This window comes from Acomys russatus, chromosome 2, assembly GCF_903995435.1.
Source record: "Acomys russatus chromosome 2, mAcoRus1.1, whole genome shotgun sequence".
NCBI classification, from domain to species: Eukaryota; Metazoa; Chordata; class Mammalia; order Rodentia; family Muridae; genus Acomys; species Acomys russatus.
In genome coordinates this window covers 29294199-29310113 of record NC_067138.1, presented here as the reverse complement: position 1 = coordinate 29310113, position 15915 = coordinate 29294199, and the positions used below count along the sequence as shown (strand labels likewise).

At 40.4% G+C, this 15915-nt stretch overlaps 1 protein-coding gene across 1 annotated transcript; it reads right to left on the bottom strand.

Moving 5' to 3' along the window:
• Positions 1 to 9968: 9968 nt before the first annotated feature.
• LOC127206227 (28 kDa heat- and acid-stable phosphoprotein-like) lies at positions 9969 to 15660 on the bottom strand. The gene is given in 4 exon segments (XM_051165497.1): positions 9969 to 10235; positions 11140 to 11248; positions 15090 to 15498; positions 15501 to 15660. Coding segments are annotated over 4 exon segments (945 nt in total).
• Between the last annotated feature and the right edge of the window lie 255 nt (positions 15661 to 15915).

The window sequence follows — 15915 nt, the reverse complement described above, 5'->3', positions numbered from 1 at the left end:
TGGTGTCTTCTGAAACAACAGGGCAGTTGCACATCTAAACTCACAGTGCTTGCTATAGCGTGCCCAAAACAAGGGCAAGCCCAAGACAGACCAAATCTCATAATAACGATGGGAGCTGAGCATGAAGTCCTATCCCTATATGTGGATGTATTAGCAATTGTTAGTTGCTGGGGGAAGAAGAGACATTTTTCTCTAAGATCCCTCAGTAAGTCAACCATGCTCTAGGGGAAAACAACACATCCAAGAATAACTGAAATAAGAAGAATGTAATATATCAAGATCAATTAAAGTAAAACCTAAAATAACTTCCTGGTTTGCATTAAAAATACATTTTTGATAGCTGAGTAGTATTCCATAGTGTATATGTACCACAGTTTCTTTATCCACTCTTCTACTGAGGGACACTTAGACTGTTTCCATGATCTGGCTATTATGAATAAGGCTGCTATGAACATGGTTGAGCAAATTTTCTGGTTGTGTGCTGGAGCATCTTCTGGGTATATTCCAAGGAGTGGAAGCGCTGGGTCTTGAGGAAGCCCTATTCCCATTTTTCTGACATAGCACCAGATAGATTTCCAAAGTGGCTGTACTAGTTTGCATTCCCACCAGCAATGAAAGAGTGTTCCTCTCTCCCCACATTCTCACCAGCATGTGGTGTCATTTTGTGGATAAATGGATTGAGCTAGAAATGATCATAATGAGTGAGTTAACCCAGAAGCAGAAAGAATCAAATGGTATATACTCACTTATATCTGCATACTAGCCCAAGGGGCATGTCCCACGAAAGCCTTTACTTACCAGGAAACTGGGACAGAGGGGAGGACATCCTATTGGGACTCTAAATGAGAGACGCATGGGAGAATAGCAAAATAAAAGGATCCAGAGGGTCCTAGAAACCTACAAGTAGAACATTATGATAGGCAGATTTGGGCCCAGGGGTCCCGCTCAAACTAAGACACCAGCCAAGGACAATACAAGAGGTAAACTTTAAATCCCTTCCCAGATCTAGCCAATGGTCAGAACATTCTCCACAGTTGAGTGGAGAGTGTGATATGATTTTCTCACGTACTCTGGTGCCTCACATTTGACCATATCCCCTGGAGGGGGAGACCTGGTGGCACTCAGAGGAAGGACAACAGGTTGCCAAGAAGAGACTTGATACCCTATGAGCATATACAGAGGGAGGTAATTCCCCTCAGGAACAGTCATAGGGGAGGGTAATAATGGAAAAATGAGGGGGGGGAGGGAAGAATGGGAGGATACAAGGGATGGGATAAACATTGAGATGTAACAAGAATATATTAATAAAAAAAGAATAAAAATAAATAAAAATAAAAATACATTTTGAAATAATGATCTCAAAGTATAAATAAAAACAACTTAAACATGATAAGATTATTTTTTAAACTATAAGAAAAATAATAATTAAAAATATAAATATTTATTTGTTAATATACAGCAAAACAAAGATACCCACTATTACCATTTCTATTTAAAAGTCTTACTCAAACCTTTAGTAAAATAAGACAGCATCAATAGCATAAAAATGAGAAATGAATAAATTAATTCTGCCATATGAATAGATGCTACAATTACTGATGTGGACAGATTTCTTCTTTATATGTTTTCTGTTTCATGAAGGGCTACCCTTTACTAATTTATGAATTAGTAATATAATAAATCCTCTCACCTTTGTATTTCTGAAAAAAAAGTTTATGTAGCCTTTGTCTTTGAAAATATTTTAGCTAAATATATACATCTTGTGTGGAAGGGTTTATGATATTATTTCTGTGCTTTAGAGTTACTGCATTATTTTCAGACATGCATGCCTCTTCTAAGTCACGCGTTGTTGTCCTTATCTATGATCTTGTGTATGTAAGGTGTACTTTCCCTCTGAGTGCTTTCAATAATTTCTTTACATCTTGTTTTAAACAATTTGATTGTGATAGGCTTAAGTATAATTATATTTATATTTCTCAGAACTGAGATCTTTGAATCTATAGGTTGATAGCTTGTTCAAAATTTGGGGCTACAGTATTTTATCTCTTCTTTTTTCTTCCTTTGGAGACTACATCATTGTTTGGTATTTTTAACTAAAGTTATCCCACAGATCACTGATGCTCTGTTAATTTTGTTTGCTTGATTTTATCTGTGTGTCAAACACAGCTAAGCATTTACATCTATCACTTTCATTTTTTTTCTCACAACAAACTTATAGATTGGGTAACAATATTACCCCATCGTGGCACCTAAGATTATATGACTTGCTTAAGACTGCAGTGTCTCTGTAATAACAACGGTAAAGCCTACACAGTGAAAATTATCCTTATCTATTGCAAAAGAGAAGTTAGACAACATCTGGGGAGATGCCTGGAGTTAGACAACATCTGGGGAGATGCCTGGAAACCTAGTATCATTCTCCTTTTCCTGTTGGCCTCAGAGACTTGCTACTTAACACTTCTCAGAAGCAAAATCTTCTCACAGTTCCTAAGTTTATTTTCCGTGTCTTTGTTTTGCTCTCCTCAAATTATTCAAAGTATCTAAGACTGAGTAGTATCAACAATGAGCTCAAACCTCCTCTAATGGTCATGCCAGGGATCTGCTCAGACCACAGAGAAGCTGACCCTAGACTCAGTATATAAACAAAATCAATACTGAGCATTAATCTAGTTCTTGAAACTAGAACTTGAGGGGAAAAAACCACTAGAAATTTGATATTAAAATACATTAGAGCTGTGATTCAAGATGCATAGTCCTCCCTCTCATTTATTGAGGTATATTTTTGTAAGACTCAGAAACTAAGGCACCAGCCAAGGAGAATATAGGCAGTAAGCTTCGAACCCCTACCCAGACCTAGCCGACGAACAGGATATTCTCCACCGTTGAGTGGAGAGTGAGATCTGACTCTCACACGAACTCTGGTGCCCCTTTTCTGACCACGTCCCCTGGATGGGGAGGCCTGGCGGCACTCAGAGGAACGATAGCAAGTTACCAAGAAGAGACTTGATATTCTAAGAGCATATATAGGGGGAGGAGGTCTCCCTCAATCACAGACATAGGGGAGGGGAGAAGGGGGAAGTGGGAGGGAGGGAAGAATGGGAGAAAACAGGGGAAGGGCTAACAATCGAGGTGTAATATGAATAAATTAATAAAATTTAAAAGAAAAGAAAGTGGCTGGTAAGTTTTAACATAAGCCTTTATATATAGATATAGAAAAGAGCTGACGTGATCTGCAACATCTCTCAAGTAAAGGTCTATGGGCATAATAACTACATCAAAAATACATCCCCAAAGTACCAACCTGAGGTAGAAGGTAAAAATTTTTTGAAAGAATTCCCCAAAGTATGGAAGAATTAGTGATGCTAAATTCCAGTCTTCTTACCCTGCTTATAAGTTTTCTTCCCAGCCAATCAAAGTTGGACAGAAAGAAACTACACACCAAGGAAGGTCTAGGCAGGCTATTAACTAAGGGAAAACTTGGGCAATAGAAGTGGATGTGCTGGCCAAACCAGAGCAGCAGGTTAAAAGTGGGTGATTAGTCAAGACAGGATCATGTTCCCTTCCTCAACAAATAGTTAGCAAATGTTTTTCTGGGCCATACCAACTTGAAAGGGTATTCAAAGTGGAAGCAGTAAGTCATAAGCCAATAGCAAGCTTACTCCATAGTCACTCTGAGAGGAGAAGCCTAGAAGCTCAAGACTGGGCCAAACCAAAATGTTCTCAGACAACAGAAAATGTAGCCTTGAAAATAAGTCAACTTATATCTGGACTGATGTTACCTAGCCTCTCTCCAAGCATTCAGTTTCCTTGTAGTCCTGTTAGTAACCTTCTGGAGTGTGGCCTCCATGCTGTACCTTTGCCCTGTATCACTTGTTTGTGGTTTCCTCTACTAAAACTCAAAATGAATCTTCTTATCAGACTGTACCTTATTCTATGATCCAGACTGTTCTGGAACTCTTGGTTCTTCTGCCTTAGCTCCCTTCTCCCCCAGATTATGGTACAAAAGGTGTGTACCAATGTGACTTTTTTTGAGGTTGAAATTTAATTCTCATTTTGAAAAACTGACATGAGACCACTTGAGAACTTTAAGTAGTGGTTTTGGCTCAGTCCTCATCAACGAATTAATCTACCCATGTAATTAATGTGTAGATAAGCTGCTAGGTTTATCTCAAGTATGAGATGAGTACAAAGGTCACTAAAACTACTATGAGGAAGGCAAACCACTAGATATAGGCTCACTCAGCTTTGAACTAGAACTGTGAGCCAAAATTAACTTTTGGGCTAGGCATTTTTCAGTTACTGTTAACAAATGATCTGAAATAACAAATTTATAGCAAGGAATTTTTTTTTTATCCAACAGTTATTAGAGTATCTGTCCATAGCTGGTTGACCCTACTGCTTTAGGACCTGTGGCAAGGAAGTGCACTCTGGTGAGACCCACAGTAGGGAGAACTCCTTACCAGACATCAGCCAGAAAACCAAAAGAAAAGGAGAAAGGAACTGGGTTTCCAACATTCCTCTCAAAAGCATGCCCGCCAGTTACTTAAGATCTTCTCACTAAGCCCCACTTTTATAAGACTCTACCTTTCCCAACTGTCCCACAGCTAGTGACCAAGACTTTTAACATGTTAACTTTAGGAGCATCCAAGTCATGGCCACCTCTTTTCTTCCTACTCAGTCTGTGATATTAGGTTATTAGCAAGAGCTTGCTAAGAGCCCACTGTCTTATCTCTATCTTGCCTTACCTTCTCTCCTTTGCTTTATAACCAGGAGCTCTACCTAATTGGATCCTATCACTGGGATACTTTGCTCCCTGGCATCCTGCTAGCTTTTTACTAAGCAGAGGGCACTGGCAGACAGAAACTTACAAGACTGCCACAATTCCAGTTCTCTCTTGTTGTGACCTGTCTTGCTGTTGTCTCTTTGAGATTTCCTTTTTTCTGGAGAAAAAATGAAGGGGAAGTGAATCTGGGGCAAGGGAAATGGGAGGCAGCAAGGAGAAATGGAGGCAAAAAGGAAAGGAAAACTATAGGCACAAGGTTATTGTGTAGTTTACATTTTGAATTTCTGTCTAAATGTGTAATTTCTGCTCCCCAATTGTCCCTCTGTTATGTCAATAAAGCCAATCAAAGATCAGGGGAGAGAATAAGGCTGGACTTCCTGGCATCCAGGGGAGGAGGAGTTAGGTAAGGAGCCAAAGGAAGAGGGCAAAAGAAGTTGAGGAAGAAGGAACTGAAACCTAGGAAAGCTACAAAGGTGCAAGTATAACTGGGGTGTTTGCTCGGAGTAAGACAACATACATATAAAGGGTTAAGAGCAGACTTAAACTGCTCAGATTGTGTTGTGAAGCCTTGTATTATAAAAGAATCTCAACTATTTGTGTGATAGCCAGGTTAAGGAATAAGCTAAGAGAAACAAGCACTTGTATAAAAATAAATTCAACTAGAAACTGTAGTTTGGACATAGTTATGTGAAAGAAAAATATGTTTTCAATGTTTAAAAAAAAAAGAAAAAATTAAATTCACAGATAAATGAATGGAACTAGAAAAAAATTCATCCTGAATGAGGTATCTCAGACCCAGAAATATAAATGTGGTATGTATTTGCTTATATGTGGATATTATCTGTTAGGTCAATGATAGCCAATCTATAATCTATAGGACCACAGAAGTTCGGTATAGAATAATGGACATGCAGGGAAGGCAGACAGACATCCCTAGGAAATGGATATAGAATCAATAGTTATGGACAGATGGGAGTGGGACTGGGATGGGATGATCATTGAAGAAGGAGAGGGAAAAGTGGAACATTTGAAACCTAATAAAGCAGAGCCGCGCGCACGTGTGTGTGTGTGTGTGAGTGTGTGTGTGTGTGTGTGTGTGTGTGTGTGTAGGTGATCTAAATGAAATCACAGAACAATGGGGAAGACAGAGCCACAGCTGGACATCTCTTGTCACCATTAAGCTTCCATTCCAAGATTACATTATATCTAATTGAGTTGTTGGCCAAAAGAATACTAAGGGACTCCCCTAAATAACCCAGGCTATTTCCAAGACTATAGGTCACCACAAACTGATGGCAAGGCCCTATTTCTGCAGACGTCACCTACACAACTCATTGAATGTGGAGAAGTTGAGCTGGTGCCTACAGAGAGCCTTTACCTGTACGTGCTAGCACTTTTGGTTCAAGGAGACACTCTGCATGCTACTAAAGGAGACAGGTAAATACTAACCCATTTGCAAACTCTTTGATCAACAGTAGTGTCCAGCCTGCAAAATATGCTAGTGCAATAGTGGCACAAAGCTTGTAGCTTAACCATCCATTATCTAATCTGACCTAAGACCTACTTCTCAAGATGAAACCTATACCTAACCTGTTTGGGTGGCCAAGACCCTGAGACTAAATAGCCTAGGGAGCTAAGGTAAAACCAAACACTGCTATTCTACTAAAGGAAAGTAGCAACAAAATGACTCCTAATAACATTCTGACCAGAGCCTTATTCAGCCATCCCCAGAGAAGTTTCCTCCTGCAGCAGATGGGAACAAAGACAGAAACACATATGCAGAGGGAGAGAAACCTTGGAACTCTCAGCCCTAAAGGGAATGCTCCATCAAGTCCCTCCCCTCTCGGTTCAGAGAGCACTGTGGAAAGGCCATTGGAAATAGTGTAAGATCTGGAGAGGATGGAGACACCAAGCAAACAAGCCCCCCCCCCCAATCAACAGCATGGATGCATATGTGAACTCACAGAGACTGAGACAGCACACATAGATAGACCCTGCACTGTCTTCAAAAGACAGAGTCCTAGAGCTGTAAGGAGAAGTAGATGCATGGCCCCATCAATAACCTAGCAACTGTCTCCAATTAGGAAACACTTGCAAATGAAAATTTCACTTTCTCCAAGGGAGTCTCACCATGGAAAAAATGACTCTGAGGGGTAGGTTGCATGCCCATCAATAGATGACCAACAAAAAAGGAAGTCACCAGCATATGTGAAGAGTTTTTATGTCATGGCAAGGTTTTTTATTGTATTTTATCTCATTTTTATTTCTTTTTTGTTGTTGTTGTTGTTTTTACCATATAGTTGGTTATGGCTTCCAACTTAATGTTTTTATGGGATTCCTGAATGTGTGAACAAGTTGGTCTATAAGTCTATACCTGTTTCTTGTGCCATTATTTTTGTGTGCTCTTTTCTTTCTGCTCGCTTGTTTTGTTCTATTTTGATGTGTTTTGTTTTCACTTATTATAATTTATTTTACTTTGTTATTATGCCTTAGAAACATGTTTGTTTTCTAAGGAGAGACAGAAAAAGGATTGGTCAATGGAATCAAATTAAAAGAGACATGGGAGAATAGCAAAGTAGAAGGATCCAGAGGGTCCTAGAAACCTACAAGTAGAACATTATGATAGGCAGATTTGGGCCCAGGGGTCCCGCTCAAACTAAGGCACCAGCCAAGGACAATATAGGCAGTAAACTTTAAGCCCCTACCCAGATCTAGCCAACGGTCAGAACATTCTCCACAGTTGAGTGGAGAGTGGGATATGACTTTCTCACGTATGCTGGTGCTTCACATTTGACCATGCCCCTGGAGGGGGAGACCTGGTGGCACTCAGAGGAAGGACAGCAGGTTGCCAAGAAGAGACTTGATACCCTATGAGCATTATACAGGGGGAGGTAATCCCCCTCAGGAACAGTCATAGGGGAGGGGAATAATGGGAAAATGGGAGGGAGGGAAGAATGGGAGGATACAAGGGATGGGATAAACATTGAGATGTAACAAGAATAAATTAATAAAAAAATTTTTTTAAAAAGGAAAAAATAAATAAAAGAGACATAAATCCATACACCTATTTTTGATAGAAGATATTGGAATTTTGATAAAGAAGCCAGAAATACACACTGAAAAAACAAGATATAATATTCAACAAAATGGTGTTCATCAAACTGGATGTCTGCATGTAGAAAAATGCAAATACATCCATACTTGTCACCCTGCACAAAACATAACTTCAAATGGATCAATGACCTCAACATAAAACTGATACCTTAAGTCTGATTAAAAAAAAAAAAAAAAAAAAAAAGGTGTGGAGTAATCTTGAACTCATTGGCACAGGAGAGACCTTTCTAAATAGGACGCAGATAACACAGGCATTAGCACCAACAATTAATAAATAGGACCTCAAGAAGCTTAAAAGCTTCTGTACAGCAAAATAACACCATTGTTCAAGCAAAGTAGCAACCTACAGAATGAAGAAAATCATCAATTATACATCTGATAAATGACTGGTATTTCGAACATATAAAAAACTAAAATAAAACCCATATATGCATATACAAAGGTCTGCATCCTCAAAAGGTCCCAGTTTTGCTTAATGTTATTTGAATTAAAGTTTTAGCGTTCTCCTAACTGGGCTTTATAAGAATATTGTGGGAAGAAATTCCATAGAAGACATATCCTGTATAAAACAGTTTGGAAAGTATGAAAGATTCACATATTGCCAGAAATATACTACCTACCCTATAAACATCCTTTAAAATGTTCCAAAACTGCTCTTCACAGAACTCAGAACAGTGCTACATACTCTTCAGTGAGCCCTTCCATCTCTTTCTGGAGTATGTTTTGTTTTGCTAAATAAACTTCAGATTAGACTGTCCATGTTTCTTGGCAGAATTCTTTCCATTGAGAAGACAAGAATCAAGGACAAATCTTCACTCAGCAACAGACGAATTTGAATACATAGCATTAAAGGAAAGAAGAGCATTTAAAGGCTGAATACTGACATTTCAGAAGATGGGCCCTAATGTAAATTATGGACTGAAATGATAGTAATGTACCTTACCAATAAATCAACAGATATTGCACTGTGTTCTTAAAAGTCCTTGGTAGGAGTTGAGGCAGGGAGGGACAAGACAGGGGTGAGTACATAGGAATTCATTCTGAACAATTTCCACATGACCTTAAAATAACCTCTTAAAATATACAGTTTAAAGATCCATTATGTGAACAATTGTAGGGAGCAAGGTAGTACCTGGCACCCTAGAACTATCCTCCTGAATTCTAATAATTAAACAATGGAAAATTGGACTTTGCATTAGAAAAACCTTTACCTTCACTTTGCAATTGAATTTATCATCACTAACCATGAAAGCACTAACACTGAACATTATGGTGTGTTGCAATAAATAGTTGAAAATATGATATGTCCTTGCCAAAAGAATACTTCATAGGAATGTAGTAAAGCCCCTAAACAACTTGGAGTTTACAAGTGACATATAGAATAAAAGTTTAAGTAACTACTGCATGGCGAAAGAAAATCAGAAAATGTGAGCCACTCTATAGCAATACCTGCAGAGTCTATAACAATCTTCTCAAGATGAGATCCCAGATGAAAGTGCACAAGGCACAAGCTATCTGAAAATCAGGAGATTATGTAGCCTGGTTGTGTACACCTAAAAACAATGGCAATACACCCTCCAGACACCAGGGACATGGTCCTCAGCCTCCAACCCGCATGGTTCTATCCATCTCCCTCTGGGGACTTGCTGGACAATAATAGGTGCTTACAAAGTCTGTTCACAAGATGGTGGAGTCAAGCATGTAAGGAATCTGAGTACCTACCAGGAGAATTGGAACTGTTAAGTGAGCAAATGACAGTGCTGCTGACTCTGAAACACCACCATCCATTCATGTTTCCCAAGAGAGAGCTGATGACAGTGATATAAAGACACCACAGGAAAACACAATCAAGCAGAGAATTTGAGGTACCCCCTCACAGTGCTTATGAAGCTCTACAAATCTTTGCTGTAGATTTTTGTTTATTGGAGAAGAGTTCTTTCACACACAAAGGCACATCTCTCACTCACCCCAGGCCATTTTGACAGCTGAATGTATAAATGTGTGCTATCTATTGCAGCACTGCAAATATGGCGGACATAAGAGCAACACTGCCATGGTTGATGTATCTATGTCAGATACCTAGACAGATGCCAAAAATGTGGGAGGACTCATCAAACAGAGTCATATGAGGCACAGCTTGAGCTGCTGACACAGTCATGTTTGCTTCAGCGTCTGTGAGGACACCTTTGCCATCTGTCTTAGTTAGAGTTTCTATTGCTGTGATGAAACATAGTGACCATGAGTAATTTGGGGAGCAAAGAGGCTCATTTTTATTATCCTTCCATATCACAGTCTGCTGCTGAAGGAACTCAGGGTAGAAACCTGGAGGCAGGAGGTGCTACGGAGGCAATGGAGAGTCTCTTTACTGGCTTGTTCCTATGGCTTGCTCAGCCTGCTTTCTTATAGCACTCAGGATTACCAGCCCAGGAATGGCACCACCCAGAGTGATCTGGGCCCTCCCACATTGTCCACCAACCAAGAAAATGCACTATCGGCTTTCCCACAGACCAGTATGGAGAGGAATTTTTCTCAATTAAGGTGTCCTTTTCCAAAATAACTTTAGTTTGTGTCATGTTGACAAAACACTAGGCAGCACAGGATCAGCATGCAATATTAATTTGGCTATAATTAGTTCCTTTGATATCTCGGACCATGCTTCATGTCATTCTTCAGATTTTGTTTTTCTGAGCATGACTGACAGAGCCATGAATTAACATGCTCTCTCCAATGGCTCATTATTATTCCATTCTGGTAGATTTTCCTTGATTTCTATGGTTTTTGTCAGGATAAGAGGAATGTTTGATGCAGAAAAAAGGAAGCTGCCCAGGGAGACATGTGAAGTACTGTAGGGCTTGAGTGTGCTAAAGGACACCCCTATGATGCCCTGTGTTTGGCTTGTGTATGTCACAATATAAGTATACAAAGAACCTATATTTGGCTTCTTAAGAGAATATTACACTTAACAGCAGACAGTATATAAAATGTCACGTGGATGACCTCCTATGCAAACCCCTGTTGCAAGTTTTCCTGGATAGTTTTATTATGTCCATCCTGCTGGAAACTACAGAGGTATCTCTCATGCGTTGTTATGAGTATATTTATGGATGGATGGCTGCACATCTGCTGTCTTCATCAAAGAGGAGTTTACGGATAGGGCAAAAACTATTCGCAGTTCATAAAATTGCTTTTACATTTGCTATTTCATTCCATGTGGCACTCATGGGAGGTCATAATCTGCTTACCTCGCAGATGTGGGAGCTAAGGTTCAAAGAAGGTAAAGCATGGCTGAACTCCTCGAGGAGCTGGCAGCACTTGAAGCCATGCCTGCAAATATGAACCTGTGAATTCCAGCTGCAAAATCCATGTAAAGCAGCATCAATGCTTACGCCAGTCTCACAGCATGCTCTTCAACTTGAAACCCTTAGCACATGTCTGAAAAATGAAAGAAGGCCCTCATGAGGTAAAGCCAAGTTTAGTGAAACTTATTTCAGGATGTTGTCTTTAAAGCAGCCAAAAAAAGGAAGCCCTCTGCAATCATGGACTCTGGGCTACAATCCAAATCTATTCATGAGTGGTGCAATCCTTGGCCAGTTGTATATACCCACATGATCTTCCTTGTTAACCCTCTGCACTACAGGCAGGAAAACATGGTAGTGACAACTGGCACTTAATAAGTGTTTACTCATCATAATACTTCTTGACATCTTTCTGATTCCTTGGTAACTCCAAGTGCCCAAGCACTCACCTGGAAACACTCCTTCTTATGTCCAGCACTAGTTGTATCAAGCTTTGTGTGTATTTTTTAAACTTTGTTATAAATTTCAGTGCTAACTGTGGTACATTTACACTATGGAATACTACATAGCTGGTAAAAACCTGGAATTCCCAAAATTTGTGGACAAATGGATTGAACTAGAAATAATCATAATGAGTGAGTTAACCCAGAAGCAGAAAAAGTTAAGTGGCATATACTCACTTATATCTGGACACTAGCCCAAGGGGCATGTCCCATGAATGTCTTCACTTATCAGGAAAGTGGGACAGAGGGGAGGACATCATATTGGGACTCTAGGTGAGAGAAGCATGGGGGAACAGGGAAATAAAAGGATCCAGAGGGTCCTAGAAACCTAAAAGAAGAACATTATGACGGGTGGACCTGGGCCCAGGGGTCCTGCTCAAACTATGGCACCAGCCAAGGACTATACATGCAGTAAACTTCGAACCCCTACCCAGATCTACCCAATGGACAGGACATTCTTCAAGTTGAGTAGAGAGTGGGATATGACTTTCACATGAACTCTGGTGCCCCATATTTGACCACGTTCCCTGGATGGGGAGACCTGGTGGCACTCAGAGGAAGGATAGCAGGCTACCAAGAAGAGACTTGATACCCTATGAGCATATACAGGGGGAGGAGGTCCCCCCCAGTCACAGTCATAAGGGAGGGGAGTAAGGGGAAAGTGGGAGGGAGGGAAGAATGGGAGGAAACAAGGGATGGGATAACAATTGAGATGTAATACGAATAAATTAATAAAATATATTAAAAAATAAAAATAAATAAATTTCAGTGCTTTCAGTAGTCTGAAAATGCAGCTCAATGGGCAGTTAAATGGTGGCTGCTGTCTTAAAAATGGAAAGCCCTTTACCTTCCAAGTAGTCCCAAGCATAATACGTTGCTGAAGTTGAATGATTTTTATAGCAAGATAAATTGAATTTCTCTCTGCATACTTCAAGCCATATTCTTTGAGAATCAACATTCTAAGAAGAAAACACTTGGAGGCAAATCCCAGCCCTCACTTGTTCACCCTATATCATTTGACCCAGCGCCTCTTCTTCACCATTCCTGTAGCCGTCTTTACTGGGTCAGATATGAGCTTCTTACATCACTGAAATGCAGTACATGCTATCTGAGAGTCCACTTGACCCAGGATAGACTATATGAGCTTGGGGGAAGACAATGGATTTTTTATACCTTGATCTCTCTCCCAATTAGTAACTGGCAATTACACTAGCTCTAAACCTCAAGGTAATGCAAATCCCTAGGATAACTTCTCTTCTAGATAAGGCTAAAAGCCAATCCTCTTTGCATGCTTTCCTTCACTCCCCAGTGGAGAACCACTCTCCCTGTCCTCCCTGTCACCCATCCCTAGGACCAAGCCATTTGTTAAGATAATACCTGCATCACTTTGTGCTGTGCTCCAGCCTCGTGTTCGCTTTCCTTCCATGTCTCAGGGCTACGCTGTCTTCCTCGATGGGAGGGACTGTAATTCAGCATTTTTTTTCTTTTAAGATTTATTTATCTCAATTATCCAGGCCTGGACCGCTGTGGCCCGCAGTCAAGTTCCTGCCTGGAACAGTCTAGACAGCCAACCAGTCTAGATTGTGCATCTTATTTATTTATTGTGTTTACAGTGTTCTGTCTGCACGTGCACCTGCATGCCAGAAGAGGGCACCAGACATTATAGACAGTCGAGAGCCTCCATGTGGTTGCTGGGAATTGAATTCAGGATGACTAGAAGAAGAGTCAACTGCTCTTAACGTCTGAGCCATCTGTCCAGGCCAGTAAGCGATCCAACTGTCTCTGCCTCCCAAGTGCTGGGATTAAAGCCTGCACCACCATGCCTGGCTTTGGTAACTCAGCATCTTTAAAAGCCAACACTTGATTATTCATACCTAACTTCCTTCCATTGTTTTAATCTTCCCTTCTGAAGTCCACATACTTACAGTGATGATTTGGGAATAGAACTTTTTCTCTTTCCATCTTCTCTTGGTGGAAATTATTGGAAGTAATGGGCTAACAACAAAGTGACAGCACCTTTTGACGTCCTTTGGAAGCCTCAGTATGACATCTCAAAGTTAATTCTTGACTGGTTTAAAATTAAAAGCCTTGAAAGACAACTCATATATATATATATATATATATATATATATATATATATATATATATATATATATATACACACACACACATATGTATATATATATGAATAATATATATGTGAATAATAATGTCATTTAATCTGCCAAATATACAAGTTGGATTTGAGGAGCATGTCTAGTCTGGGTGATGCACAGTAACCAGAGGTTTCTTGAAATGATCAGTGGGTAGGTTAAAAATAGGCACTAGCCCTGACCAGGTGGCTGGGAAGAAACTCAGAGAGGAGAGGCATCATCAGATGGAACTGGCCAACCACAAACCTTGGCCCCTTAGAGGCACAGAGACAGGCCCTCTGAGTGAGCACCCAGATAACAATCTGAGCTGGTTGTCATCAACTCCCATAGCAGCCGCCTGCACACACACACACACACACACACACACACACACACACACACACACACACACACACACATACACTAATGCGCAATCTACTGGGTAAGTGGAATCTCCTTACCCCACTTGCCAGGCACCACCCAACCAGGGTTCCAAATTCTACAAACAGCAAAAAAACTAAACTAACTGGTCTTCAACCTCATCAGAGACTTGAGAAGGAATAAAATTAATTACCTGAGTAAACAGGAAGTGCAGGTTATTAGCTTTCCAAATGAGATGTCAGAGACACTTTGCTGCCTGAACAGTCACCCAAAACTCTCTATAACATTGGAGCATCGTCTTCAGCCTTCTGGCCCAATGTATCTGACAGACATATTTTTGAGGTAGGAACTATTGAGGCCTTGCTTACCCTGTCTTGGCAGACTTTGGCTGTCGACTCTGCTTGCATCTTAGGGGTTAAGATGTTTTTAGGTATAGATAGATGTTTTAAATTGATAATGATGAGATGTGATAGATATTGATTTACATTCAGAATTTTAGACTCACAAGATTGGAAAGATGTTTTCTTCAAGGCTGACAAATACAAATAGCCAAAACACTATGAATGTAACATATATATTCCTGATTGTTTTGTCATTCTTCTTGCTGTAGGTAGTTTATTGTATATATGTGTCATAATATAAGTGTATATGTAAAAAAAATTAATAAAAAGTGTTTTAAAATAAAAGGAAAACAAAGAATGTTTAAAAAGACAAAACAGCCAAAAAAAATTATTCAAATGGTCATATATGCATCTTTCTGCCTCAAAGATAGCAGCTGCCCCTCTCCCCAGGTCCCCCCACACAGACAAACACACACACACACACACACACACACACACACACACACACACACACACACACACACACTCCAGCCCTGAACTGTGCCAAGATGAAGAGATGGCCCCAGGCCATAGGGGATCCTGGCAATAAAGGGCTTCTGAGGCCAGCTTGCTTATTCAGGGAGAGCAAATGCATTTGTTTTCCTGACAAAGTTGCATCATCTTTTGCTTTCCTCTTCCCCTCTTTCTTTCTTGCTGCCTCCTCCCACCTTGGGCTACTCTGCTTCCCAGCCAAATGCATTGTCATGTAGTGCTCCTTTGCTTTCTGCTTCTCAGTTTCTCCTAGTTCTTTCCTTGGAATCTCCTTTGGCCCATCCAAATCCAGTTGGGGGACCTTCTTGGTTGTCTGTGCCACCCGGTTGGGGTTTCCAATGTCAATGAGCCCTTCTACACCTTTTTGCCTTTGCTGGTAGTCATCGTCTTCACTCTTCTCTGTGTCTAGAGACTTCTCTCCTTTTGGGGGTCACCTGAAGCCCCGTCTCTACCTTCTACTTTTTCATCTTCTTTGTTGGCTTTCTGATTCTCAGCCTGCTGCTGGACACTGACATTGCTGGGGCTTGTATACAGCCTCACCCGGCCTTCATGGTCTCCCTTTCTACTTCTTTTAGGCATCAAGGCTGAAAGGCGATTCTTTCTATCAGGCTCAGCTCTTGTCTTCTGCAGCGGATGGAAAGGTGCAATTCTATTGCTTAGAATTTAAGAACACAGACACCAAAGTCCTGATGTGGCATCAACATCTATCTCCACTATTAGTAACTACCGTTTGCTTAGCCTCTTTCTGACTGAACTTTCATTGGTAAGATGGCCAACCCGTGTAAAACCTAAATGACTTCATTCTGACTGAGCACTTGGGATTTGCCTAGTATG